Source organism: Ochotona princeps, chromosome 4 (genome assembly GCF_030435755.1).
Source record: "Ochotona princeps isolate mOchPri1 chromosome 4, mOchPri1.hap1, whole genome shotgun sequence".
Lineage (NCBI taxonomy): Eukaryota > Metazoa > Chordata > Mammalia > Lagomorpha > Ochotonidae > Ochotona > Ochotona princeps.
The window spans coordinates 24,216,148-24,243,168 of record NC_080835.1 but is presented as its reverse complement, the minus strand read 5'-3'; the positions used below and the strand labels follow the sequence as shown (position 1 = coordinate 24,243,168).

The following is a 27,021-nucleotide window of genomic DNA, read 5'->3' as shown; positions in this document are numbered from 1 at the left end:
ATTCTGTAAAGTGGCTGGGTCTCTCCCAGGCACTCCTACAGTTGCAATGAACACAGTTTCCTCTTCTTTGTGCCAGTGTGGGGTGATTTTCTGCCACACAGGCGTGCACTTGGAGAAATGGGCTCAGAGGGGCTTAGAGTGTTGCAGAATGGTGGAGTCAGGCTGCCTGGGTGGGGAATACGGAGAGACTGGATGTATCCTGTGTAGACGATCACATTCCATCCTCACACCCCATGCAGAGTAAGCCCTCACCGAGTTTCAGCAATCAGCTGAGGCTCTAGGACTGCCCATCCAGATTTCCAGGGTCCACCTTGAGACTTGTGTGGCCAGATAAACCACTCTGCTTTGCTGCCCCCTGCGGGCACAAGCATGCCATGGCAAGTCTGTGCACAGGTGTCTGCTGAGCTTCCAAGGGTTTACTCAGCTCAGGAAGTGTACAGTACAACCCCTTTCCACCTGTGCAAAGAGGGTTTGCACTTTAAGTGTCTGAAGATATGGTTGACCTTGCTTATTAGTCCTGAAGTGGGCAGCAGGAGCTTGGAAACCCCATGGCAGGAGTTTTAAGAGCTGTGGTTTGCAACTGGGGGATCTCAGGGCGTTCCACAGTGCTAAGTGCCTGGTGACTCTCCCTCCACCTGCAGCCTACAGCTTCTCAACATTGTGTGCATTTCCTAGGCACAGATGTCTGGGTAGAGTGAAGGCTGGGGCTTAGCAGGTACAGGGAGAGGCTGATTGTCAGACTTTGTAGCACAAGCCCAGGTGGTTGCCGATGATGCTGGACCAAGGTTTGCTCTTCGAGCCATGAGAGTCCTGAGTGCGTGGTTTGTAGGAGCCTGAGCTGGCTGGTCCACAGTCATCAACTCCTCACTCTGTGCCTGAGAATTTGCTCAGCAGATCTGGGATAGGACCCAGGAGGCCACTGCAGGTGTTCCAGGTACCACGGTATGAGATGCACTTCTCTGTTCACTGGCACCTGTGATTGTCAGTGTCCCTGGTGAATTGAGGCCACCTTGCGAAAGGTTGGGTTGTGGGTCTGTGAGAGTACTGGAAGAGGAGCTGGCTTGCCCAGGTATGTCCTCCCCGCCGCCCGTGTTTGCAGACTTGTTGTTGTTCACCTTCTTATTCTTACTCACCCTGGCCCCACACTCTCCCTCAAACCCAAGTCTGTCTGGGTCTTGCCCTTTCTCTTTCTAGCCAACATGTGTCTTCTTGCCTCAGGACAGGTCACTGGGAAACTCCTGGTTGTCAGAGCCAGCAGGTGTTCAAATCCGGTCTTTGAGCAGAGCTGGGCATGGTGGGGCATGCCTTCCTCTTCTGCCCTTTGCCCCATGGCACCCCCTTTCTTGGCCTTTCCCAGATTATCATCCTGTCTCTCAGTCAAATCCCTTTTCCTATGGAAATCTCTCCCCAACCCCAGGAACTAGCAACACCCAGGCATGTGTGTTTTCTGGAGGAACTTCCTAAGCCACACATGTCCTGCGTCCCTGTTTCCTGGCTTCACGCAGAGGCTGTGAAGCCCACGAGGTCTGAAGAGTCCACCTGGTTAATATCTGGGCTCTGCCACTCACCAGCTAAGACTTTCTGTGTGACCTCTGAACTCATTGGACTGTGGCTTTCTCTTCTGGATGAGGAGTGAAATACTATTTTTCTTTTTTATTATTGTTATTGTAAATATTTTATGACACAGTTCCATGGGCTCTGGGATTTCCTCTCCTCCCAGCCAAGTCCCTTTGCCCCACTACTGATTTCCCCTCTAACATTACAATGGGTAGTCCTTCGTGAACAGTCATAAGTGCATCATTCAGCTATTGAAGTGTTTCCCTATATTGTAGACATGGACAGTGTCAGAGAGTCCAGCATCCTACTGTCAGGATATGTTGAGCAGTTTCACCGGGAGTCCATCTTTGATCTGGATTTGGAGATGCACACTGCACCGTGTCTCCACATCTGGACATGTCATTCTCTGCTGCACTTCTGTTATATATTGAGGGGTGACATACTTGATCTGCAGAATCCAGCGCTGGTGCTGGTGCTTTTTGAGCACACAGTTGAGGTCTGCTTGGGATTTTTTCTTTACCTGTTAAAAAATAGACCAGAAATTATGATGGCAGCTTCCAGATACTCCATGGAATTATGTTAGACTCTAAGGCACATCTTACAGCGCCCTCCAGGTTGGTCCCACCTGTCTCATCAGCTCCTCCTTCTCTTTGGGACTCCAACTCCTGCCCTGCCCGGTGCAGCACTGTGCCTTTGCACTTGCTTATTTCAGTCTGTGTCTCTGTTCTCCTGGCTGTGCTTTGGTGCTTCCATGGAGCAGTTCTTTTATGGTTCTGCCCACTCTTGGGGCCTTTTCTGAAGCACGTGTCCTGTACTGATTTGCCTATATGTCTATGTTCCTGTTAGACTGTTTACTTGTTAGGTGGTTGACACTCCTCATGGGCTCTTTGAATGAAGGAAGGATTGAATGACAATGAGATTCAAACATTGGCTCACTGGCATGGAGTGTAGGCTCCCTGAATGGATGAGATGATCTTACCATGTCACCCATGAAAACCCAAGGTTCATCCTGAGTCTTCCCTTTTACTAATTGGCTCGCCATAATCTAACCTGTTTGCAATCCCAGTCACCTCTGCGTCTACTGTAGCAGATCTCAACCAGCAATGAGCAACCCCTAGTTATGTCTGGAGACAATTCTGGTGGCCACAACTCAAGTGCACTTGGCGTCCAGCCCTCCCCATCAGCAGTGCCAGGGTTGAGATCCCAGACCCAGACTCTCAGCCAGATACATAACTGAATCAGGATCAGCGGTTCCTGCTCACTGCCCTTGCTCATCCTGACACATCCAGCTGTGGTCACTTGCTGCCTTCTTTTAGTTCAAGGTCTTTGCAGGCTTCTGATATGTTCTTGAGATGATCTTTCTGCCTCACTGTTGTCTTCTCTCAGCCTTGCTTGACCTGTTGCTGCTTATCTTGAGGATTTCCCTCTGCCTTGGGAACTCCTTTCCACGTTATATAGACTAGCATATTGTTGGTGTCTGTCACATTTCCTTAAGTCACAGCATAGTGCTTAGCTTGATCTTGTTTTATTGATTTTTCTTACTCTCTTCTGACTAGAACTCTGTGGTAACAGGAATTCTCATACCTTGCGTGAGGTTCTGTTTGCCCATGCAATGAACAATGCCTAGCACGTAGTTATCAATAGGGATAAGGATAGGATTGGTAGTAACACAGTGGAATTTAAGAACTGCTCCCGGTGCTTTATTTACATATAACTTCTACAATGCAGCTTTTTCAGGTGTGTACTCTCATCGATTCCATTTTGTAGGTGAGGAATCTGGGGCAGCAGAAGTTATGTAACGTGCTGAAGATCATATAGATAGAAAGTGATGGAGTTGAGATTTGAATTTAAGGGACCTGACCCCAGAGTTTGTGGTCGCACTGCACCGCACTGTTAAGGAAGCGAATGGGAGTATGAGGGAAGAGTTCATAGCATCCCTTCGAAGTGCACACATGGAAGGTTGCACTTGTAGTTTGTGACTTTCTTGCTTGGGTCATGGTTTATGGGGCAGGAATAAATCTCCTGTCTCATCAGGTAGGAGTTGCTAATGTTCTCATGGGTCTTTCCACTTGGAAATGCAGGGTAGCATTTGAGCCCTGATGCTGGAAGTTGAATCTTACATCACAAAATATGTTTTATCTCCAATCTTCCCCTGCTTTTTTACCATTGCATCCTGTTTCCCTAATTTTGAACTGATGTCATTTTAAAATAATTCAAATACTTTATAAATAAATTGTGAATCCGTGACAAATAATTATAGGTGTGAAGTGTGTCCCCGGGCAGATTTCTGCCTGTCTCTGGCCCTTAAGTTCTACCGCATGGTGTCAGTGGTCTGTCCTGCCCTGGTTTTCTGATGGAGTAGGACAGAATAAAGTCCAGGAAAAGTGGTCTGCACAACAAGCCCTTGTAAGTGTTAGAGTGTTAAAATAATGTTTTGTTTATTTTCTTGTCTGAGAGGCAGGGAGAGAGAGAGAACGAAAGTTCCAATGAGCCTGGAACTCAGTCCGGGGTCTCTCTTGTGAACGTACAAGAACCCTACTGCTTAGCCATCACTGCTGCTTCCCAGAGTTTGCTTTCGCATCAAACTGGAGTCAGGAGCTCAAGTTGTGCAAAGAAGCCAGGCGCTGAGATCTGGGTGTGGGCATTTTAACAACAGTCCTAAATGCTAGGCTCAATACCCGCATGGAAGATGATCTTAAACATGGTGTTATGTCACTTCTATACAGTACTGACAAGCTCCATTACAAAGGCCACAGCAAATGAAAGGCTGTCATCTTGTCTTACTTTTGTTGGTAATTTCCACTACAGTTAATTGGCTTTTGAGTAGCAGAAAGACACAGGATCTAGTGTGTAGCAGAGACTCCATTGCTGTGCAGGGCGCCTGCACACAAAATTCAGCTGAGCAACAGAAGGTATTTGCCAGAAAGATGAGGCAGGCCCCCAGAACTTGTTATTGCTATGACAATAGGGTAACAGGCTGGCTTTCTTCAGTTTGATTATAACATGGTACTGAGGAATGTCAACTGTTATGTCTTCATTACTTTATCAGCTCACAGAACGTCCCACTTTATGTGCTAGCTGTTACTGAAGAACATAATCCTGATTTGTGATGACCTAATCAACAATTTCTACTTTAGTAGCTTCAAAAACAAGGTAAAAACTCTTAGGCTTTACTGTTTCCTGATGTCTTTTCATTTAATCTTCATAACACTTTCTAAAGTCAGTTTCATCATACCATTTTACAGATGAGGAAACAAAGTCCAGGGCAGGTTGCTTGCTTAGCTGTAGTGAGGGTTTTTACAAGGAGTGAATCCAGGATTTGAATTCAGGTCCCACTGATTCCTTACCTTTTATTCATAACCATCAATATAAGTCATTCCTTTAAGTTAAAAAATACAGAAAATTAAGAGTATAGATGCTCCCTTAGTGCAAAGTTCTCCAGCCTGGAATTTGGTGGCCACATAGGTCTTAGTTTGGAAGGACTGTCTTGTGTCCTCTAAGATGTTTAGTCATATCCTTGGTCTCCCCTTTAAATTCAAGCAGGACATCTGCCCAGCCCTGCTCCCAGCTTGCCAGATGTCAGCTGAGGAGCAAACCAGCGGGCCTGGGGAGGAATCTGGCTCATCATGTGCCATCCTGGAAAACAATGATTCATTCTCTTCTGACATCACCAGTCCTCCTAGAACTCAAGAGTTCTCAGAAATTTTGCTTCTTTATTTGGTTATATTAAGAGAGCAGTGCATTTGTTGACATGATCTAATTTTGGAACCTTTTCGTCACCCCAGAAGAAACCCTACACCCAGTAACAGTCCTCATTCCAACCTCCCCCATTCTGTGGGAACCAGTAATCCACTTTTTAAGATTTTCCCTCTATGTACATTTATTTCACACAAATAGAATCATAATTTGTGATCTTTGGTGTCTAGCTTACTTTGTTAAAGTTTATGTTATCGAAGTTGATCTATGTTGTATTATTTAATGGGTCTTCATTCCTCTTTCTCACCAGTAGTCCATTGTGTGGAGCCATGTCTGTGGTGGGTGGATTTACAACTGTTCCAGGCATCAGGTGCATTTTCTTGTCAGGCCTGTTAAAAATTAGTGGATTATAAGAGTGGAACTCTATTTCCATACTTTCAGTTTTATTCTGTTGATCCATGCGTATACCCTGCTGCCGGTGCCACGCTGTCATTGCTCTAGCATTGTGTAATTCATTTTCACATCCAGAAATCTTTATTCTCCAACTTCTGGCTGTTCCAAGTTCCTTGTATTTCCATATGAGTTGAGGGTCACTTCTCAATTCGTGCAAACAAATGAGTTGAACTCTTGACTGCATCAAATACTCAACTTACCAGTAACAACTCTTGTAATCCATGAACGTGAGATGTCTTTCTTTTTCTTTAAGCTGTCTGTAATTATTCTCGGGGATGCTTTTGTAGTGTTCTGTTCTTTTCGGTAATGTTGTAAATAAAATGGTTTTCTTGATATCATTTTTGAATCGTTGACTGACACTCTATGGAAATGTGACTGATTTTAATAAAGCCCTGCTGAGATTGTTCATTTTGTGGATTTTGGTGAGTTTAAGATTTTTCTTCTTTTTAAATATATATATTTCCAACCATAAGTTTCTCTCTCAACCCTTCCCTAGTTGTGTTCCATAAGTTTGGGTGTGTTAATTTGTCTTTTCATTCATCTCTAATTATTTTCAGATTTTGTTTGTGAGTTCTCTTCTACCCATTGGTTATTTAGGAGTATGTCGTTGAGTTGTCACATATCTGTGAATTATTCAAATTTCCTTATGTCATTGACTTCTGATTTTATGCTTTTGTGGTTATAGAGCATATACTATGTGATTTCATTCCTTGTAAACTCAGTGAGGTTTGTTTCCTGATCGTCCCTGGAGAATGGTTCTCGGGGTAGGGTCTTTGGGGGACATCTGTGAGCCCATTCAGGTCTCTGGTTCCCTGTTAGTTTTCAGCAGAGTCATTTCATACATTACTGAAAATGTTGAAGTCTCTACTGGTTACTTACTTGTCTGCTTCTGCCTTTAATTTGTTTGTTTTTGCTTCTTATAATCTCGGGGCTCCGTTTTAAGATGTATGCAAGTTTTCCTGGTGGATTAACCATTTGGTTCTAAAACTCTGATTTTGTTCTGTAAAATTTTTTTTCTCCTTTGTCTTGGATCCTATTTTGTTCCACAGATGTTAGCCACTTCCACTGCTTTGATGCTGAATTGTTCTGTTTAAAGCCTGCACGTGTATTCTAACAAGCAGCTTTAGTGGAGGGTCACTGCACTTACAGGAAAAGTTATTGGCAGAGTCAGTATTTTATCTATAGGTAGCGAAAGCTACCAAGAGGACAGCTGTGGGATTATCTGATTCCTGTGAGTGGTGTTGAAGCCATTATGGAAACTTCGGGACATCTGGTGAAAACTTTTCCTGCAACAAGATGTGTGGTGGGTGAAAGTGCTCTTTTTCCCGAGTTTGTTCTCAAGGTTTGGACATTGTGGCGGATAGAGAATATTTTCCAGCACAGCCTGTACATCAGACCCCTGGTGTCCCTGGATGGGAGTCCCTCTTCTTGTGGGTATTACGGTGGCTTGATGCTCACATCATGGGCCTTTCTCCCTGCTGCCTGCGGGTCTTATAGTAGCAGTGAAGAAAAGGACATCTGGACTCCCAGGCCACTGCTGTTTGTGTGAATCATGTGGGGAGGCCCAAGCAAATCTTGGAGAAATAGCTGTAGAGAACTCGTCGGAAATGAGCTTCCTCTGGAGGCGTCTGAAGGCCAAGACTAGACACAGAAATGCAGGTGTTTTAAGAAGAAATACCCCAGCGTTTGCCAGAGGCCAGAGGGATAGGAAGCTCTGAAATGTAAAACCCTCTCTTAGCCAAGTCCAGTGAGGTGGAAGATGGACCAGAATGGATTATTGTTTAGCCCAATGTATTTGAACGGGAAAAGGGTCTTTGATTTGTGTCCCATGCCCTGTTGCCGCTTCGTGGGTGCTACCCCTTGGCTGCAGCCCTTCAAGGAGCTGGCCGATGCTGTCCCAAAGCATTGCTCGTTGGGTGGACACACCCTGTCCGTGTGTCACATCTGTTCTTAATCACAGGCACTCTGATTTGCTGTCAGAAAGTTTTTCCAGCAAGTAGTGAAAAGACTCCAGAGGCTGCACTATCTGACCCGCGTTTATTTATTATCTTTTTAGAACTTTTCCCTCTGCCAAGATGTGTCTGCTGAAGTGTCAGTTGGGGATGTCTTAGTCTCCTGCTTACAGAGCCTCTGGAATTTTTATCACAGTATGTAAGCATATAAATATAGCCTGACACACACATGTGGGTGCGTTAGAAATGGCTGACATGAATAATCTGAAAAAACTGTTCAAATAATAAATAGTTTCCTAATCCCAAACTTGCTAGGCTGTTTTGCCATTTTTCCTCCTGTTGTTCTTAATAATAAAATTATTTTAGAGGGTAATGACAGCCCCTTTGAATTCTCTGATAGCTGATTATGCTTTTCTTCCTAGAAAAAACCCAGGGAATGTTATGATCTCATCTCTCTATAGTTCCCTTGAGGATTTCTTTGGGGGTAAAGAGGATATTTCCTTGACTTGCATGGCCTCATAATATTTTGTAAGTCCATATAAATTTTCCTGGTAAAAAAATCTGAGGCCTGGTATGATACCTCAGTTGGCCAATCCTCCACATTGTAAGTGCCGGGATCCCTTATGGGCACTGGTTCATATCCCAGCTGCTCCACTCCCCATCCAACGCCCTGCTTGTGGCCTGGGAAAGCAGTAGAAGATGGCCCAAAGCCCTAATATGCTGCACCTGTGTGGGAGACCTGGAAGAGATTTCTGGCTTCTGGCTGCTGATTTTGAATCAACTCATCTATGGCTGTTGTGGCCACTTGGGGAGTTGGAAGATCTTTCTGTCTGTTTCTTCTCTTCTCTGTACACCTACCTTTCCAATAAAAATAAATAAATCTTAAAAAAAAAAACCAACAATGTGATCATTCAATAGGGTATTCCCATATGGGTGCCAGGCTAGTCCCCTATGGGTGCCAGCTCTAGTTTTGGCTGCTGCACTTCTTATTCAGCTTCCTGCTTTATGGACTGGGAAAACAAATGAGGATTGCTCAAGTTCTTGTGCTCACATGGGAGACTTGGAAGAAGCAGCTGCTGGCTCCTTATTTTGGATTGGCTCAGCTCTGGCCATTGGTGGCCATTTTGGGGGTGAACCAGTGAATGGAAGATTCTCTCTTTCAGATAAAAAATTAAATATTTAAACAAACAAACGAAAAGCAAACATGATACATGCAGTATGTATTTTAATCGAGATGGGTTGTTGATTCCTAGGATTAATCAGACTCTTGTCTGAGCTCATCTCCTCTCCTCCCCCTCTCCCCCCCGCCATGTTCCTAAAGAACTCCCCTTCCCCCACGTCTTGGATGAGGCTGTGAGTGGTCTCAACCTTGGGCTTTTCATTCATACCATTGTTTTTCTTAGAAGTCCCTTCCCTGTCTGACCAACATACGCCTGAATTCTTTTCCAAACCTAACTGGAATAGCGCCACTATGTAAAGCACTCTTCAGCTCCCCAGTTCAAGTGAGGCACTCCTTCTTGGGGGTCTTCTTGTGCACTTTAGCCATTCCCCATACATTGAGAAACTAAAGTTAGCAGTGGCAGATGTTGTGGCATAGCTGCACTTTGGACTCTCATTTCTTATATCTGAGTGTTGGCCTTGAGTTTCAGCTTCTCTGTTTCTCATGTACCCTAGAAAGGTAGCAGATACTGGGCTAAGTTGGGCCTCTGACATCCCTTTGTAAGACCAGGATATTGTATAACCTTGTGTACTAATGTTGCATAATACTTTATAACATATAATACTAAATATTGCATACAGTATTTTATATTTTTTATAGTGTATCAAATCGTTTATAATATATGTAACAATAGCTAGCACAGAATCAATTGGCATAGCTAATGCTATGTCCAGGAATTTCTCAGCAGTTACCATATTGTTTTATTTACTCTTTTATCAGTAGAGTTGTTAACACCCATTCCTGTTGAGCTAATTGAGGCACACAGACGAAACCAAGTCACCATAAATCATCCATCCAGAAAGTGGAAGAGTCGGGTGCAAATGCAGGAAGGCTGACGCCCAGCCCTACATCCTTGACTGCTGTCATTAACCATTGCAATGCAAAGCTTGTTTAGCTTATGTAGCACATATAACATCTTATTGCAAAGATCTCTTTAGTGTCCCTTTTTTTTTTTATTTTTTTGTGGCCCTTGTCTTCATTCCTTAGGTAGGGGCTGCTTGCTCACAGAAATGATTTCATTTTCTTTACCACCCCCCATACTTGATTCTTTGTGTGGCATGAAGAGTCTGAGAGTTAATGTTAGTGACATGAATGAATGAAAGAGTCTTAGACTGTCTGAAGATTCCATGGGTTTCTGGTTATGGAACCCAGGACCATGTGAGTGAAGGGTTTGTTATTGAATCCTATATCTATGCAACATTTAGTTTTATTTTCACACTAAAAGTTAGATTGGGGTAACACTGTAGCGTAATGAGTTAAGCCACTGTCTGTACCACCAGCCTTCCATCTGAGTGCCAGTTGGAGTGCCAGGTGCCCTGATTCTGATGCAGCTCCCTGCTGTGTGCCTAGAAAAGCAGCAGAAGATGGCTTAGATGCTTGTGACCTTGCAACCCTTGTGGGAGACCCACATGGCCCCTTACTTCAGTCTGGCCATTGTGGCCATTTAGGGAATAGATCAATGGATTTAGGATCTGTCTCTCTGTCTCTCTGTAACTCTGCCTTTCAAATAAATAAAGCTTAAATAAAAAAAAAACAAGAAAACTTGGGCTCCAATCTTTTCCAGAAAGGAACACTGAGCATGGAGGCTTGTCCAAGTCTCCGTTTGTCTGTGATGAAAGTGGAATAGACCTCTGAGTCCTGTGACATCCTGACCCCAGCCTATCAACCTCATGCTCTAGACAGGGGAGACATTGGAAAGAGTTTTCTGTTCAGAAAGCTTCTGGTAAAGCTGTTTCTACTGGGCACCTTCTTTCTTTCTATTCCACCGTGCTTGTGGTCTGTTGCTGAGCACTCCCCAGAGTGTGTGTCTGAAATAGCTGATGGGAGGCTTTTGGAAGAAATAACACATTGCCGTAGCTAATCAATGAAACCTGCCATCTACGCCAGTACTCATACTGAGTTGAACTGCTCAACAAACAAAGGGCATTTTGCTTAAGCAATAATGAATTTGGATTTAAATTCTATTGTGGGATTTGACTTTCTGAGCTGTTTGCTGTCTACTCTGAGGCCTTAGTAAAAGAGCACCACTCCCTGCCCCCTTCCCTGAACCTTAACCATCTGTTATTTTTCTAAGGCTTTTTTGGTTCCCCTTCTCCAACCAGAAAGTCATTTTTCACCTTATAAGGACTTCCTATAATCCTTTTTTTGGCAAAATTTTTGCAAAGTGAGCTAGGGTGCTGAATAGAGTAGCGTTTGCAGATCCACTGCATTTTGTAGAGTTTTTAGCTAGTAGCTGGCTGCATGTGGACTTCTCTTTGCAGAGTGTGCATGTTGACTCAAATTCTGTGAATTTTACAATTTGTTTTTCTAACTTATGTCACTTTCATGTGATACCTACAATTCTCTGGTATTTAGCTTGAGCTGAAACACAGCTGGTTCATAGCACATTTCTTAGGAGAAAAGAGGATGTTACTTTGTAATTCTAGAAAGGATATTGGGTACTTGCACTGATGTGAGGAGCGTATTCTCACTTACTGCCCCTTGGTTCCAGTGTTCCTGCCTCCAGCTGTTTGCATATGCTAGTCCCTCTTGGTTAAACATCCTTCACTCTGCAGTCCCACAAACACAGCAGTTTCAGCTGTGGCCTCACTGTTGTCTGTGTGCCCTTGTTCTTTGCAAGTGGGACAGACAGGATTTGTGGGATTAACATAGCACGAGGAATGAATAAAAGCTTCATACTGACTGAGAGTTAACCATGGTTTCCCCCTTGGCTACTGTGGGGTGGCTCAGCTGAGGCTGTCTTGCCCATGGAAGCTTTTTGCTTTTTAACGTCAGCCTCTGCTCCAGTTTGAGGTTAAGCCTCCTGCTTCTTCCTTGTCAGGATACACATCACATTACACACAGTGGCTCAATGGGCTGTCAGTGTCTTCTGGTGTCACAGGGTCCATCTTCTGGACTTTTGCATCACCACACAAGTGAATGACCCAGCGCCTGGCACAGTGTAGGAAGCTCAGGAATCGCTTGTTACTGACCAGGAGTGGGTAGTCAGTCCTATTTTGTATAATGTGCTGATAGATGTCAGTCCTCACCAAGTGGTCAGACTGACAATCAGTTTTAAAGTTTTAAGAGGTCCTTTTGTCTCCGACGACTGGCATTGGTACAGGAGGCCATGGACTTTCTGTGTAAGGTAGAACCATGTTGTATCTGGTCCATGAAGATAGAAGAGAGAACTTCTTAAAATGAGCAAAGATAGTAGAGAGGCCTGTAGTTGTGTGTTAGACATTCTTTCCGCAGTAAAGGTAGACTTATAATGTCCAGTAGGACCCACATTAGCTGTGTAGTCTTGGTTCTCCAGATGATTGCTCATTTGTGCAGTGGCAGCATTAGAAAGAAAGGGCTGATGACGTAAGGCATGGGCAGAATCTGAATAAGATTGTATATAGTGAAATACCTGAGGCCAGGTACTTTAGCAAAGAAAAGAAGCTCATTTTGGCCTGCAATTTCTGGAGGTCCTAGGCCAATGGACCTCATCTGGTGATGGCCTTTTTTGTTGCTAGAATCTGAAGATCACTCAAGGTAACATATGGCAAGAGACAGAATGAGCATGTGTGTGTCTTCTGGTCCCTCTCCCTTATGTTACACTGTGAGGATTCCATCATGGGGCATCCCTTGATGACCCTACCTGATCCTAACCACATTTCAAAGGCCCCATTATTAGACCCTGTGGTCACCTCTTAGAGCTCACAATTGAAATAGCACTTCAGCATGTGAACCTTTGGAGCACCTGCCCACACTGCAGCCCAAACACACGTGGGGTATAATGTCCATTGGAATACTCAGTGCACTTCATGACAACGCAGACAACTCCAAGAATGAGGCCCAGGAATCTGCGTTTCTCATATACCCCCAAGGAGTCTTCTGGAGGATTGGTGGTTGCTGCAGAGGACAGGAAATTCCTAGATGAGCAAAGGAGAGTCAGGGTTCCCATGGCCAGCCAGGACTGTCTCCTACCCTGTGAGGTAATGAGAGAGAGCTGTAGGTAGATGGAGAACAAGAGGGCGCAGCAGCAGTGAGGGACTGGTTGACTGCATAACGCAGAGAACCTGTGAGGTGCTGCCCACTTCTGAACATCTGTTCCTGTTGACAGGGGAGAGGTAGCCCACAGCAGGCAGTCCTGGGCTGCAGGCTTTTCTCTCAGCCTCTGTGGCCAGAAGGGAGTAACAGGTCCTTAGGGAAGAGGCTGTTGGTGATCAAAAGGATTCCAAATTGTAGAATATGCATATCCTTTGGCCCAACTGTTGTCCCTCAAGGAGATATTGCACAAATGGGAAAAGCACTGTGTGTGCCTGGGTGTGCATTGTTTATTGAAAACACTCCACTTGGTAATGGACTTGATGACTAATGGGAACCTGGAGGCAGTGTAAGGTCCCTTAGGCATTCCAGATGATGATACAGACCAGCATATATGGATGTAAAGAGATGCTGCAGCAGGTTAAGAAGCAAAAGCAAATCTCAGAGTAGCATGCATTGTTATAGGTGCATTGTAGTCATGGTGTGTGGTTGAACTGCTGCTTATTAATTGTGAGTAACTCCCATATGTGCTGGGCACTCGAGTTGGGCTAGCAAAAAGGATGTGTGGACTTTGCTTTTTGGAAGTGGAATGTTTGCAAACAGCAATATTGCTGGGAGCTTGTGAGGAATTCACGCTCCCAGACCTCGCCCCAGACATGCTACATTTTAAGAAGCTCTGGCGGTGACCATTTTCAAATTCATGCTGCAGAAGCATGTGTGCCCACATGGTCTACCCTGTCCTTCCCCAGACGGTGGCAAGGCAGGGATAGTTTCTACATTTCCCTCCATGCAGTTTCTGTTTTCGTTTTTTCCACAATGAACTATGACTCGTATTTTTGAAAGCAAGGATGGTCTTTTTGCCTCTCTGTCTTTGAACCATCTTGGCTGTACAGTGGCAGTACTGTGAGGCAAAAGTCAGAAGTGAGTCATTGTTCTCATTTGGCTTCTCACCAAGGTCAGGAGGAGAGACCCTGCACACTCACGCTATGGCTGGGGCTGGGGCTGGGGCTGCTGCCTTGGAGGCACGGCATATGTGATCAGTGGCAGATAATAGTACAATGATTAACCACCTTAATGAAATGAGTGGCCCTTGGTGAACCTTGGGAGAAAGAATGGATAATGCAAAGATAATGGATAATTCCCTGGAGTGGGAATGTGCCTGGGGGGCTTAGGGAAGAGCAAGCAAGCCGTTGTTTCATCTCAAAGGGTCCGGAGGAGGCACAACATCAGTTTGAGAGCTACACAACCCCACGATGTGGCCTTGAGGCTTCAGACAAAGGTGGTGGAAAGGCACTGAAGTTATTAGTAGAGGAATGACATGTAAGTCTGCAGGAACAATCACAGCTGAGATTTGAGAACAGGTAGGCAGCCTTTCTTCTCAATGCCTCAAGTGGGAAGCAGAACAAGACTGGCTGGTGCAGGGCAATGTGTTGGAATCTATAGGGGTCATAGTGGCTGGAAAGCCAGGAGAGAAGCAGATATGACTGTGAAAAATGGAATGCTTTTCTGCTTTTTCTTTCTCTTTTGGTGCTGCAGTCTTTGCCCAGCTGGAACCAACATGCCCATGTGCACAGAGCTGACTGCTGCTGTGTTGTCTGCGCTGAAGGGAGGCCGTCAGCTGAGGGTGAAGCTTAGATTGCAAAGGTCCTTAACTGATGACAGTGGTTCCCTGTGCATGGCTGGTTGTGTGGACAGTGTGGTTTATACTGCTTTTCTGCCAGGAATCTAGAAACGTGTACTCAGAATGAGTTCCTAGCAAAACCCCAAGCATTGAAATGCCTATTTAGTGCCTACTGGATATTGTTGGAGGACTTGGGCAAGTCCCATGAGACCCTACTGCATGAGGACTCTTGAGTGCTTGTTCCTGGTTTGCTCTAGACTTTGCCACACGTGCCCTTTGTATGGGCTGCTTTTTGTTTTGTGTCCCTTTGCTGTAATAAGTCTTGGCCGAGCAGACAACTCAATGCAGTGTCCTGTGAGTCCTCTTAATGAATCACTGAATTAAGGGATGGACTAGGGACCATTGACACTGTGACTAATGAATGGGAACCTGTGATTCCAGAAAGTTCCAAGAGGAAATGACTTTCTGTGGTTTACAGCCTGGCACATGGTAAATATCTGATGAACTGACTTCCCTGTACATCACTTCTTGATGAATAATGTTCATACCCTTCTACTCAGTACTCCCCTCTCTAGGAGTCTAGCCTAAGAATGTTATTTGAAATCCAAAGCTATACTGCACAGAGATGATCTTCACAGTGACTTTATGATGCTGAAATTGTTTTGAAAGATCTATTTCTTTATTTGTAAGGCAGTGTTAGAGAAAGACAGAACTCCATCTGCTGGTTCACTCCCCTTATGGCTTTAATAGCCAGGGCTGGGACAGGCTGGAAACAGGAACCGGGAGCCAGGAACTTATTCGAGGTCTTCCATGTAGAGATCAGGGGCCCGAATACTCTGCTTTCACCAGATTGTTCCTTAGCAGGGAGCTGGATTTCAACTGCAACAGCTGGATGCTGCCATCATAGGTGACAGCACAGCCCATCACACCACAGTTCTAGCCCCGATGCTGAGCCAGTTCTTTTAACTATGTATATTCTAACTAAATGCTGGAGGCTAAGTCATGTGTTAAGAAAGAAGCTCATTTAGCTCACAGTTGTGAAGGTTCAAGAATGTGGTGTTGCTTTACTCTGCTCTAATGAGCAGGAATATTGTGTGACAGTGAGAGATCATTGCCTGGCAGGACAGGAAGCTAGAGTGAATCAGGGGTCAGACTTGCTGCTCACATAGCAACTGAAGCTTGCAGGAACTGTTGCACTCCAGAATTCTTCCTCTTCTGCAGGCAGCACCCTAGTGACCTAATTACTATCTACTAGGGTTCGTGCCTTAAAGGTTATACCACTTCTTACTGTCAACACTTCAGGAATTATAGTTCTTTTTCCTCTGCAAGACTTAGATAATCATTGGAAAGGCAGTCTTTCTCTCTCTCTCTAGAGACAGCGTGGTGCATACACACACACACACACACACACACACACACACACAATATGTTCCATTGACTGCTTCATTCCCCCTAATGACTGCAAAAACCAGGGCTGAGCCAGGCCAAGGCCAGGAGCCTGGAACCCCACTTGAGTCTCCCACGTGGGTGGCAGGGCCCAACTACTTGGGCCGTCTTGGGTTGCTTTCCAATGTGTGTAAATAGAGAGCTGGATCAGAAATGGAGTAGCTAGGCAGAATGCAAGCATTACAGGCAGCGGCTTAAACTTACAGTATGTGAACCTTTGGGTAACAGATCAAATGCAAACACAGTAGCACCAAGTCCCCCAGGTGAGGAAGTGATAGCGTACATTGCCCTCTGAATCTGCTGAACTGTTTTGTAGCCGTGACAAACTTTGGGAAATATTTACATTGTCATGACAAGTGAAAGAATTAGTTCTCAAAATTATATTTTGAATGAAACACGAATGAAAACAAACCGTTCCCCAAAGGCTATAAACTGTGTGCTTCCTTTTCTGAACTGCCTTGGCATTAACAAAAGTGTAGAAATGTCAAATACATTAGTGACTACCGATTTTTAATGAGGAGATTGTGTGGTGAGTGTGGCTGTACCAGGGCATCAAGAGCATACTGGTATCGACGTACGTCTCCTAAATGGTAGCAGTGATGCTACCTTGATGGTGATGCTGTCTCAGAAGTTACGAGATTTTTACCATGGGAGGAGCAGGAAACGGTGCTAGAGATTTTGCTGTTATTTCTTGGAACTGTGTAACTCCATCCCATACAAAAAGCTAAACAAAACCCCTGGGAAATTAATTATATGTATGATGATGTTAGTGTGTAAATGGGAGGCACGGGAGAGTGGTAACTGTGGTTATTTTGGAGTGGTGTGATTATAGGCAGTTTTTTCCCCTCTCCGTACTTTGTTTCACAGCGAGCATGTGTTTAACATTTATTTTGAAAGGATTTTAGATGTACAGAAAATGGCAAAAAATAAGACCATAAAAACAGTCTGGAAATTGCTATTTAATAATAACATCTTTGATAGCTGTAGCACAGTTATCAAAGCTAAAAAAATTAATGTTGGCACAATACTTTTAACTGTACTAAGGAATTTTGGTGACATTTAACCAGTTTTCTACTAGTATCTGTTTTTTTGTTCTGAGATCCAAGATTGGGTTAAAACCTGATGTCTTCTTGGTCTCCTCCAATCTGCAATCATTTCTCAGTCTGTCTTTGTCCTTTGTTTGAAGACCACTGAGCCGGTTACACTGTAGGATGTCTTTCCACTTGGGTTATGGTATTTCCTTGTGATTACCTTGATTCTTTGTGTTTGACCAAGAATGCTACAGAAGAGATCCCACATGCTTCCCAGTTCCCCACTTGAGAGGCTCTGGGGTGGATGTATCTGACTGCTAGTGTTACTGACACCAGCAACCAGAATGTTTTCATCATCTGAGGGGCTGTGAGGTGGATGTGTCTGTCTTCTGGTGATACTGACCAATGATACTTAACACTAGCAATCGCTTGGGTTGGGTTGGGGATGCTGGGGCAAATATCCACCAAACTTAACCACTCTCAAGTAAATTTTAAATTGATCAACATTTTGGGTGAGGTGCTTTGAAACTATGCACATACCCTGTTTTTTCTTCTCAAACTTGGGCCCTCTGGTTATAACCCGCAGTGGTGGGTCTTGCCTCTAAGTTATTAGACTAATATTTGCTAAATTATGGTTTTCCATTAAGTATACAATTCTGCATTTATCAATGGCAATTATCCTTCATTCATTGAATTACTTAAATTTAGTACCAGTATTGTCTCAGAGGTACTTTATTCTCTAGCTCACAATCCAGGGCTGTTGTTAATTTGTTGCTCAAATTATGTTAGCTTTGGCCATTAGGGACTTCTTTAGGTTAAGTCCTATGTCTGTTTGACAAGTCCTGTGACATTTGGAGAACCCATTTGGTTTCCATGGCCATGGGATACTCCAGGCTCATCTCTTGTGTACCCCACGAACCAACTACTTTTCCAAGGAAGCCGATTCCCTTTACTGTATAACACTACCAGGAAAACCCAAAAGCTGAGAAGCAGATGTGCTCATTGCTAATCCTGTTGTTAATTCTCTCATTCAGAATTCTAGTTTCTAATATAGATCTGCAAAAGAGCTAGGAAATATATGTGTGGATGTTCATCCATGCACACGCACACAGATTCATCTATCCATCTGGTTTCCCTGTCTGTGTCTGTTCTCTGACACATCTCTAGCTCTGTGTCTCTCTGATTCTTTAAGACTCTGATTTGGTGCTGATAGCTGAGATCCCACATCAGCACCTCAGGTCTGTTTTAACTTTCCCCCTTCCTTCTTGATAGCATTTTCTGCTGACATCCAGAAGTCCTGCTCTTATTGCTTACAGTGTGTTTACTTATTTGTTTAACTGTAGGATACACAAAAAAGTAGTTTGAGAATTGCTAATGTATATCCTTGTAAGAAATCAATTTAACTACAGGATAGTATTTGTGTATAAATTTTTCTTCCTTTAGCTTTACAAAATCTAGTGTGAATAACATTTTCTAGAGATACCTAGGCTGATTCTTTTCTTTGCACCTATTGCAAGGTTGTAGTGTTATCTGTTTGGAGCATCTTGAAGTCTACTCACTGCTGCTTACATTGCATTTTGAGTCCTTCCCCATGGGCAATTTTTTTTAAGATTTATTTATTTTTATTGTAAAGGCAGATTTACAGAGAGGAGGAGAGACAGAGAGAAAGATTTCCCATCCGTTGATTCACTCCCCAAATAGCCACATGAGAGCTCCCCAAGCTGCCATGGGAGATCGGCTTCTTCCTGGTCTGCCATGCAGGTGCAGGGTCCCAGGGCTTGGGCTTTCCTTGACTGCTCTCCTAGGCCACAAGCAGGGAGCTGGATGGGAAATGAAGCAGCCAGGATACGAACTGGTGCACATATGGGATCCTGGTGCTTGCAAGGTTAGGACTTTAGCCACTAGGCTACTGCACCAAGCTTCATGGGTGATTTTAATAGCTTATTTTTGGGGTGTACCAAGTTTCTTATGATTCTAAGATACAACCTTCTCTGAATCCATTTCTATAAATCTATATAGAGATAGGGAGATCTGTGATACCTTCGGTTCCTAGCACCTCATTCTTTCTCCTCCTTCCTTTTCCTGCCCCATAGATCACTTGTCTCTTTGGTTCCTGGTTTAGTCTTCCTGTGTGAGTAGTTCTTTGGCACAGAGGCACATTTTCTTACGTCTTCCTATGCAGATGGCAAAGTGTTATAGATGCTGTTTTGCACTTTGCTTTTTTTTTTTTCCTCTTTAACATTGCATAGTATAAGTCACTTCAGAACAATTCTTAGAGATCTTCCACAAAGAGCTTTTTCTAGCTTTGACCATTGGGAAAAAATTAACAGCTCAAGGATGAGCTAAAATTCTTATAAACCTAGAGATGATGATGATAGCCTGGCATTACCATGATTTGGACATCTGTCTACTTTACTTCTTTTAAGTGTTATGTAGATGAGCTCACTGAGTCCTTAGTGTCCTGTGAAATAGATATTCCTCCAGTAGAAAAAGAGGTTCAGCAATATTTAGAAACTTGCCCAAGTTCATAAAACGTGGAACCCGAATTTAAAACCAGACTCTCCTGAGTTTGTGTTTTGAGAGGAGGAGTATGCGAGTACCATCATAGAAGTTTCAGGTTTCAGCAAAGCCATGAGGGGATTTTAAGATGTGTCTGAGCCTTCAAAACCATATTTGTTGTCAATCAGTTGCTGCCAAAGTTAGCAGATCATGAGTTCTGTTTCTAAGAAAGGAGTTAAGAGGGATACTAGATTGGGTGTGTTGCCTGGATATAGTGCTGGATGTGGTGTCATGACTCCTAATCACCAGCCAGAAGAGCCTGCACCATTAACAGCAAAGTGCATAGCCTTCTGGGACTATTTGGTTTAGCAGGACACTCAGTCAAGGTCACGTTACAACGGTTTTTTGTACAACAAAAATAGAGGAAGAATCTTAGGTGCAAGAATGTGGCTTTTGTTGGGAACCTTGGTAACCTTCACAAGTGTCAGTGTCATTGAGCAGATGGTTTTAGTTTCTGGGCTCTGTGTGTTCTAGCCATGTGGCCTTGGCCAAGTCATGTCACCTCTCAGAACATACCTTTAGGGGAATTCCCAAAACCCCTGTCGAGTTAAGTGGCTGGCAAGGCTACACAGAACTCCAGATGTGTTTTGTTATAGCGAAGGGATACAAAAGTGAAGGGGAAAGGAGTGAAGTCCACAGGAGACCAGGCCCAGAGATCCAAGAAAATCATCTTATGTCGAGTCACAGAGGTTGTATTTGATGCCACAACGCTGGCTTATATGACACATGTGGAATGTTGTTCGTCATGATTCACTGGAAAGTCAGTGGGCTTTTACCTGGTTTTGATTATCTAGGCACCCTTTGTCTAGCATGTACCTAAATTCCGGATCAAGAAAGGATAGCAGGGGTTCAGCATAAACAGTACTGTGTGCACAGTTTAGGCACAGTGAGCCACTTTCAACAGTTAGGGTGGATGGGAAACCCTCCCAATCCCAGCCTGCAGCCAAGCAGGAGTCAGCCTTGCAAGCAGGCCTTTGGAAAGACACTTGCAGACTTTGTTAGGCTCCCTTTTTTTGGTGCATGCCATTCCCTTGGGTGGCTGCTGGGTAGATTAAATGAGATAATCCATGCAGAGCACTTGGCACACTGCCTAGTATTGTAAACACTCCGTCTTGGCTATGATTGCTTCAGCAGTCAGGGAATGAATTTTGATGAGTTCTTGGGCACCTTATGAAACAAGCTCCATCCATCATCCATGTGCTCACCCATTCGCCCGTTGATTCCTTTGTTCAGAACATTTTGATTGAGCAGCTGCCATGTTTTGGCCTCTTGGGTCCTTGTGAAGCAACAGGAGTAGGCTTTCTCATCTAGAAGTTGCCACCCATGGGTGTCCAGGCCAGGTATTTGAGGAGGGCACTGCATGGCGGCCCTCAGGGAGAACCTGAAAGGATTTACATTCAGAATGGGATGAGTGTGCCGTGGCCTCAGAACTTGATCTGATGGTTTGCTGTTTGTCCTTTTTCCTCCTGCAGCCAAGGCCAAGTCCAAGTGCGGCCCCACATTCTTCCCCTGTGCCAGCGGCATCCATTGTATCATTGGCCGCTTCCGGTGTAACGGGTTTGAGGATTGCCCCGATGGCAGCGACGAAGAGAACTGCAGTAAGTATTGCAGATGCGGATGCTTCAACCTCTCCCCCGTCCCACCAGCTGACTGTGCCCGTTCCAGTCATTCTCTGTGTGATTCCAACATTCACATCTTTCTCCCCTCTCCCTTACGGAAATCTGCAAATGCTCACCTGCCATTTACTGGGGACTCTGTGAAGGTCCTGGTCCTGAAGCATGCTGTGCACATGCAGGTGTCTGTAGTTCAGGAGTGTCAAGTGCAGAATGGTTAGATTAAAGCTTCTGGGCCACATGGATCATAAGTAGCAGAATCACTTGTGGGTTCTTTCACTGCCTCGTCTGATTGCCTCTGATGCAACGCCCACGTCTGTGTTTGCCTGCTTTCCTTCCTGCTTTGCAGTCTTTCCAAAAAAGTAGGTATTCACTAATATATACATCATGCTGTGATTTAAAAATTTGTCCCTGCTCAGTGCAGGACTTAAGTCCCCAAAGTCATAAGGGAATAGTACAAAGAGGTACAAAGTTAATGCACTATGATATTTGGAGCTGGGGCCTTTGGCAAGTGATGGGTGGGATTACGCCCATTGAGGTGGTGGTTAGGTCCTGATGGCTTTGTCAGAGACTGTGGACAGATACATGTGCTCCCTGTTTTTTGTCATGTGGTGCTTACTGCCACCTTGGGACTTCACCACCAAGAACAACGGCACTAGAGGCCAAACCAATGGAACTTGCTGGATCTTGTACTGTGAACCCCCAGAATCATGAGTAAAAAAATAAGCCCCTTTTCTTTATTAAGTTAGGCTGCCTCCAGTATATTTTTACAGTAATGAGAACGGAAGAGCACACATGCTATAAGGATATGTTCTTGTAGATAAAGCTGCACATACCCTTGACTGTGACCACCTTGATTTGTTTGCCTGTTGTTTAATGTCCTATGATATCAACATGCACATTTATACACAAACATGCGTGTACCCCACCCCCAACATGCTCGCTGTACCAGACGCTGCATCTTAGCAGTCTGATTGTTGGGCTTCACTTCCCCTGGGCCTGGATGCCTAAAGGCCTTCCTTTTCAGCATCTGTGTGCATCATGGCTCCACACACAGAAACCTCAGGGGACTCCATGTGGGTCTTCCCCACCTTCAGTATCATCCCACCTCTCCCAGTGAGGTGCTTTGTACCTACCACTGGTCCCTCTGGTCACTTTTCTTTCCTCTCCCTAAGATACTCAGATAGTAGACTACTTGAGTGTTTGTAATTTGCTTGGTTCTGAAAAAATTTATACATTTATATTCTCTACTTGCATGATATTAAGATTTTTGGTTATTTCAGAGAAGTTTTAGGTTCACAGAATAAAGGAGAGGAAAATACAGAAACTTGCTATATTCCATGTCTCTATCCATGCATGGCCTCCCCATTGTCAACCCATGCCACTGTGGTACAATTGTCAAGGTCAGGGAGTTTACCCTATATGAGTGTTACCTGAACTCACCTGTGCTTGAAAGTAGGCGTCATTCAATTCACTGCTACAGTGTTCCAAAGAAAGGCTTGTCAGCCCTAATCCTCCATGGCTACCTGTTCATTCCCCCCTACCTCCCTTACAGGGATTAATAACAGGTTTTTGTCTTCTAATTATTGTAAAGAACTTGAAAAATATAAAAAAGTACAAAGAAGAAGACAAAATTGCCAATAACCACATGAATTACAATTAAGCACTATTAATGCTTAGGTCGTTGGTGCCAGTTCTCTCTCTTTCCATCTGTCTCTTCTCTCTATATATACACACACACACACACATATTTCTAAAAGTTTATTGAAAAATATTTTAATTTTTAATTCCTTTGCTTGAGTGGCACAATCAGAGACTCCTGCATATTGGTTTACTCCGTCAACATCTTCTACAGCTGGGGCTGTGCTAGGTTGAAGCCATAGACCAGGAACTCAATCTACATATCACATGTGAGTGTCAGAGACCCATGTTCTGCAGCCACCACCTGCTCCCTTCTAAAATCTGCACTGATGGGTAACTGACATGGGGGAATTGAACCCAGGTAGTATGATTTGGGACAGGAACATCCTACCCAGTATCTGGGCCACTAGGCTAAATTGCCACCCTGGAAATATTTTCTACACCAAAATAAATGTATCTTTTAGCTCCATTTCTCCATGGTCTTTTTTTTTTTTTAAGATTTACTTATTTTTATTGGAAAGGCAGATCAGATTTATGGAGAGAAGGAGAGACAGAAACATCTTCAGTCTGTTGGTTCACTCCCCAGATGGCCACAATGGTCAGAGCTGAGCTGATCTGAAGCCAGGAGCTTCTTCCGGGTCTCCCACACGGGTGCAGGGTTCCAAGGCGTTAGACTGTCCTCCATTGGTTTTCCAAGCAGAGAGCTGGATGAGAAATGGAGCAGCTGGGGCATGAACTGGCCCCTGTATGGGCTCTGGCATTTGCAAGATGGAGTTAGGCATTGAGCCATCGTGCAGGCCCCTCTGTGACTTTTTAAATGCCCTCATATGTGTGTGAGAGTTATATTTTCCTTTAATGTACGTAATTGTGATATCTTCATTTCTGTGACTATTTTCTCTTGTGGTTTCTTTTTCTGTACTTGTGTTTGAAGGGCTTAGGTAGGGGTTCTGCTCAATTGATTTTTCCCTGGCCTGTTGATTCTAATTCAAGTCCTTGAGGAGATATGTGTGATTGCTTACTGTGTAACCCGTATCCTGGGCCATAGCTCTGCCTCTCCTTGGGAACACAGGTTATTTACAGCTGTTTGGTGTGACTTCTCCTTGACCTTAGTCTGTCCTTGTGGATTACAAGTGGAGAAGCCTGGCACAACCACTGTTCTGTGTGTAGGACAATGGCAGAAGCCCGGAGTTGCAGGGAGCATGCGTGTGACCAACAGGATAAGAACCTGAGGGAGGAAATGCCCCTGGAAGCAGTGGGCCTAGGCGTGGGCCCATGTCCCACTCCAAGGAAGCCTGAGTTGGACCCGTCACCTGATTTCCTCCCAATAGTGGTTTCGCTGTCCCTCTTCAGCATGTGCCAGGGACCAGCATCTTAGAGTTACTGTGAGAACTGTATGCAGGGATATCTGACTTGTGTTTAATATCCTGCCTGACCCAGAGTAATTGAAGTAAAAATAAATCGTGGTTTAAAATGAAACTGTGAATGAGAGATTAAAGTAAAGACCACTTCTACTAGAGTTTTGTCTTTGAATTTCTAAGGCCATTCTTTTGTATTTCATTTAGTCCTTCAATCTGATGTTTACTTCCTGATGTCTGTGGGGATCTTACAGTTGGATTGAGAAATTTTACATGAATAGACATAGGTTTGTTTACATTCTTGCATCCATGCCAATGAGTGATTCCATGGCAATAAAAAACAGGTGTGACACATTATAGTGTATGATTTCAAAATGATTGTATCATCCTTTGTGCACCCTTGCAACGTTAGAAACCTCGAATGATCTAAATGTTTGGCTATCTGTTTGTATTTGTCTGCATGAGCACATTGTGTCTATTGCACATTAAGTCAGTGGGGATTAAGCCAGCAGTTTCCATTTGTATGTCTGCTGTTTGAAAAGTGATGCTGGGGCAAGTGTGTGATACAGCAATGAGGCTGCCACTTGGAATGCTCACATCCCTTATTGGAGTATCTGGTGTGCAGCCCAGATCCTCATCCTGTCCAGCTTCTTGCCAGGGCACACTCTCGCTCAACCCTCTTGGGAGACCTGGAATGAGTTCTGTGCTCCTGTCTTCAGACCTGGCTTGTTGCAGACACTTGGGAAATGGAAAACATGCCCTCTCTTCCTTTTGGATAAAATGAAAGCGCTCAAATAAAAACTATAAAGTAAAGAAAAATAGTGAATTTTGACTTGCTATTTTGAAGACTGGTGGATATCAGAAAAAAAAATCAGATGTTTATCCTCCCTTTGCTGTGTGAATCATACTGTAATTAGAGAGCTGACTCCCCAAAGTTCTTTCTCAGGCAAGAATAGCTACTAATAGAATACTGGTAGAACTTGAGTGTCTCGTTCTTGAAGCCCTCAAAGAATGGACATAGGTGGTGATCATCCTTGGCAGCTAAAATGTCTGGGTGAGAGCTGTGTGGAGCTCTGAAGTGGATGGCTCAGCTGAATTCTCCTGGGACTGGCAGGATCTCTTCCCAGGTGGCCTGTGCCAGCAGGATGCCCTCCGAGTCAGAGTTGGCAAGCTTTCCTCTCCATTGATCTCTTTGCTATTTCTTATGTATAATAAATCTAAGACGGTACAAAATGCCTTAACAATGTTTTGGTTTTTGCTTTGCATTTTCGGATATGATGTTGAAGTTCTCCAGGGGAAAACATTGTATTTGCACAGATATTGCCATTTTAGTTGCCCTTCTCTCCTTCCCCATGCCTAGGTATCCTTCTAGTATCATTTGCCTTCTGTCCGAACAACTTCCTGTAGCAATTCAGACACAGCAGTTGTGAGAGCAACAAATCCTCTTGGTTTTCCTTCATGTGAGAATGTCTTTATTTCATTTCATTCCTGAACTATACTATTATGGCATCTAGAACTCTGGGTTGACAGTTCTTTTCTCTAAGCACTTTTAATGTGCCACTTCCTACTGGCTTCTGTGACTGCCGAAGAGAAATTTATAGTGATTCAAAGTGTTCCTCATAGTTTATGTATCATTTTTCTTTAGCTGCTTTGAAGACTTTTTTTCTGTCTGTCTTTAGATTTCCACGGTGAGACCACAGTGTGTCTGGGTGGATTTGTTTGTGTTGATCCTGTTTAGGGTTCTCTGAGCAATCTGAATCTGTAGGTTTTCTTCTTTTGCCATAGTTGGTGTGTTCCAGCTATTATTTTTAAGTATTCTTTTTATAATACTCTACTCTTTCCTAAACAACAGCCTTGAATCTTTTGTTGTTAGCCCATGGGTCCCTGTGGCTTTATCCAGTTTATCAAACAATTTTAGAGAGATTTATTTCTTTGAAAAGCAAATTGACAGAGGAAGAGCAAGACATCTTTTACCGGCTGATTCACTCCCCAAATGGTTGCCATGGCCAGCAACTCAGAACTCCATCCAGGTCTGCCATGTGGGTGAAGGCCCCAGACATTTGGGCCATCTTCTACTGCTTTTCCAGATGCATTATTTGGGAGCTAGATTAGAAGTGCAGCAACCAGGACTTGAACCAGAGCATATATGAGATGTTAGCATGGCAGGCAGATGACATACTGTGCTACAGTGCTGGCCCTAGTGCTCATTTTTGAATCAGTCTTTTTTTCTTTTTATTGCTCAAGTTCAATCATTTCTGTTCATCTCTCATCAAATTCACTTGTTCTTCCCCTTGCCATTTCCAGTGTACTTTGAAACTCATTCGCTGTTGTTTTAATATCAGTTATCATAGTTTTGCAGCTTGCTGTGGGTTCTTCTGTCAAGTTTCTGATTCTTCGTTCCAAGCTTTTCCACTTTTCTACTTATTTTGAGAGTGTTGGTGATTGCTCATTAGAGTGTTTGTGTAACATCTGCTTCCATGTCTTTGTCCCTCAATCCTAACATCTGCATCATCCTTCTCTTGATGTCTCTTGATTTTCTCCTCTCAGGGGAATTCACATTTTCCTGGTTCTCCATATGATGTATAATTTTGGACCACACTCTGGACCTGGAGCGTACATGCTGTTGGACCAGGCCGCAAGCTTCTGCCTTGTGTGGCTTGAGGCCACAGGCTTTTCCGTGCTATTCTCACAGTGCCAGTGCCCCTCCCAGCTCATCTGCCTGTGGCTTCAGGTCTCACTGCCTTTGGTGCACTGATGTGTGGGTATACAGTTTGACCATCAACCTGGGCATTCTTAATGTCATTATGGGGTTGCTGTCCAGGGGCTCCAAGAGGAGGGAAAGATGGTAAAATTACCATTTTTATGAT

General features: G+C 44.0%; 1 protein-coding gene across 4 annotated transcripts in view; it reads left to right on the top strand.

Moving 5' to 3' along the window:
- LDLRAD3 (low density lipoprotein receptor class A domain containing 3) overlaps window positions 1-27,021 on the top strand; it is a 249,935-nt gene that overhangs the window by 100,889 nt on the left and 122,025 nt on the right. For all 4 annotated transcript variants that reach the window (XM_058663174.1, XM_058663175.1, XM_058663173.1 and 1 more), the window contains exon 3: window positions 21,018-21,143. In XM_058663174.1, the coding sequence (XP_058519157.1) occupies window positions 21,018-21,143 (126 nt within the window). The remainder of the gene's footprint in view (window positions 1-21,017; window positions 21,144-27,021) is intronic.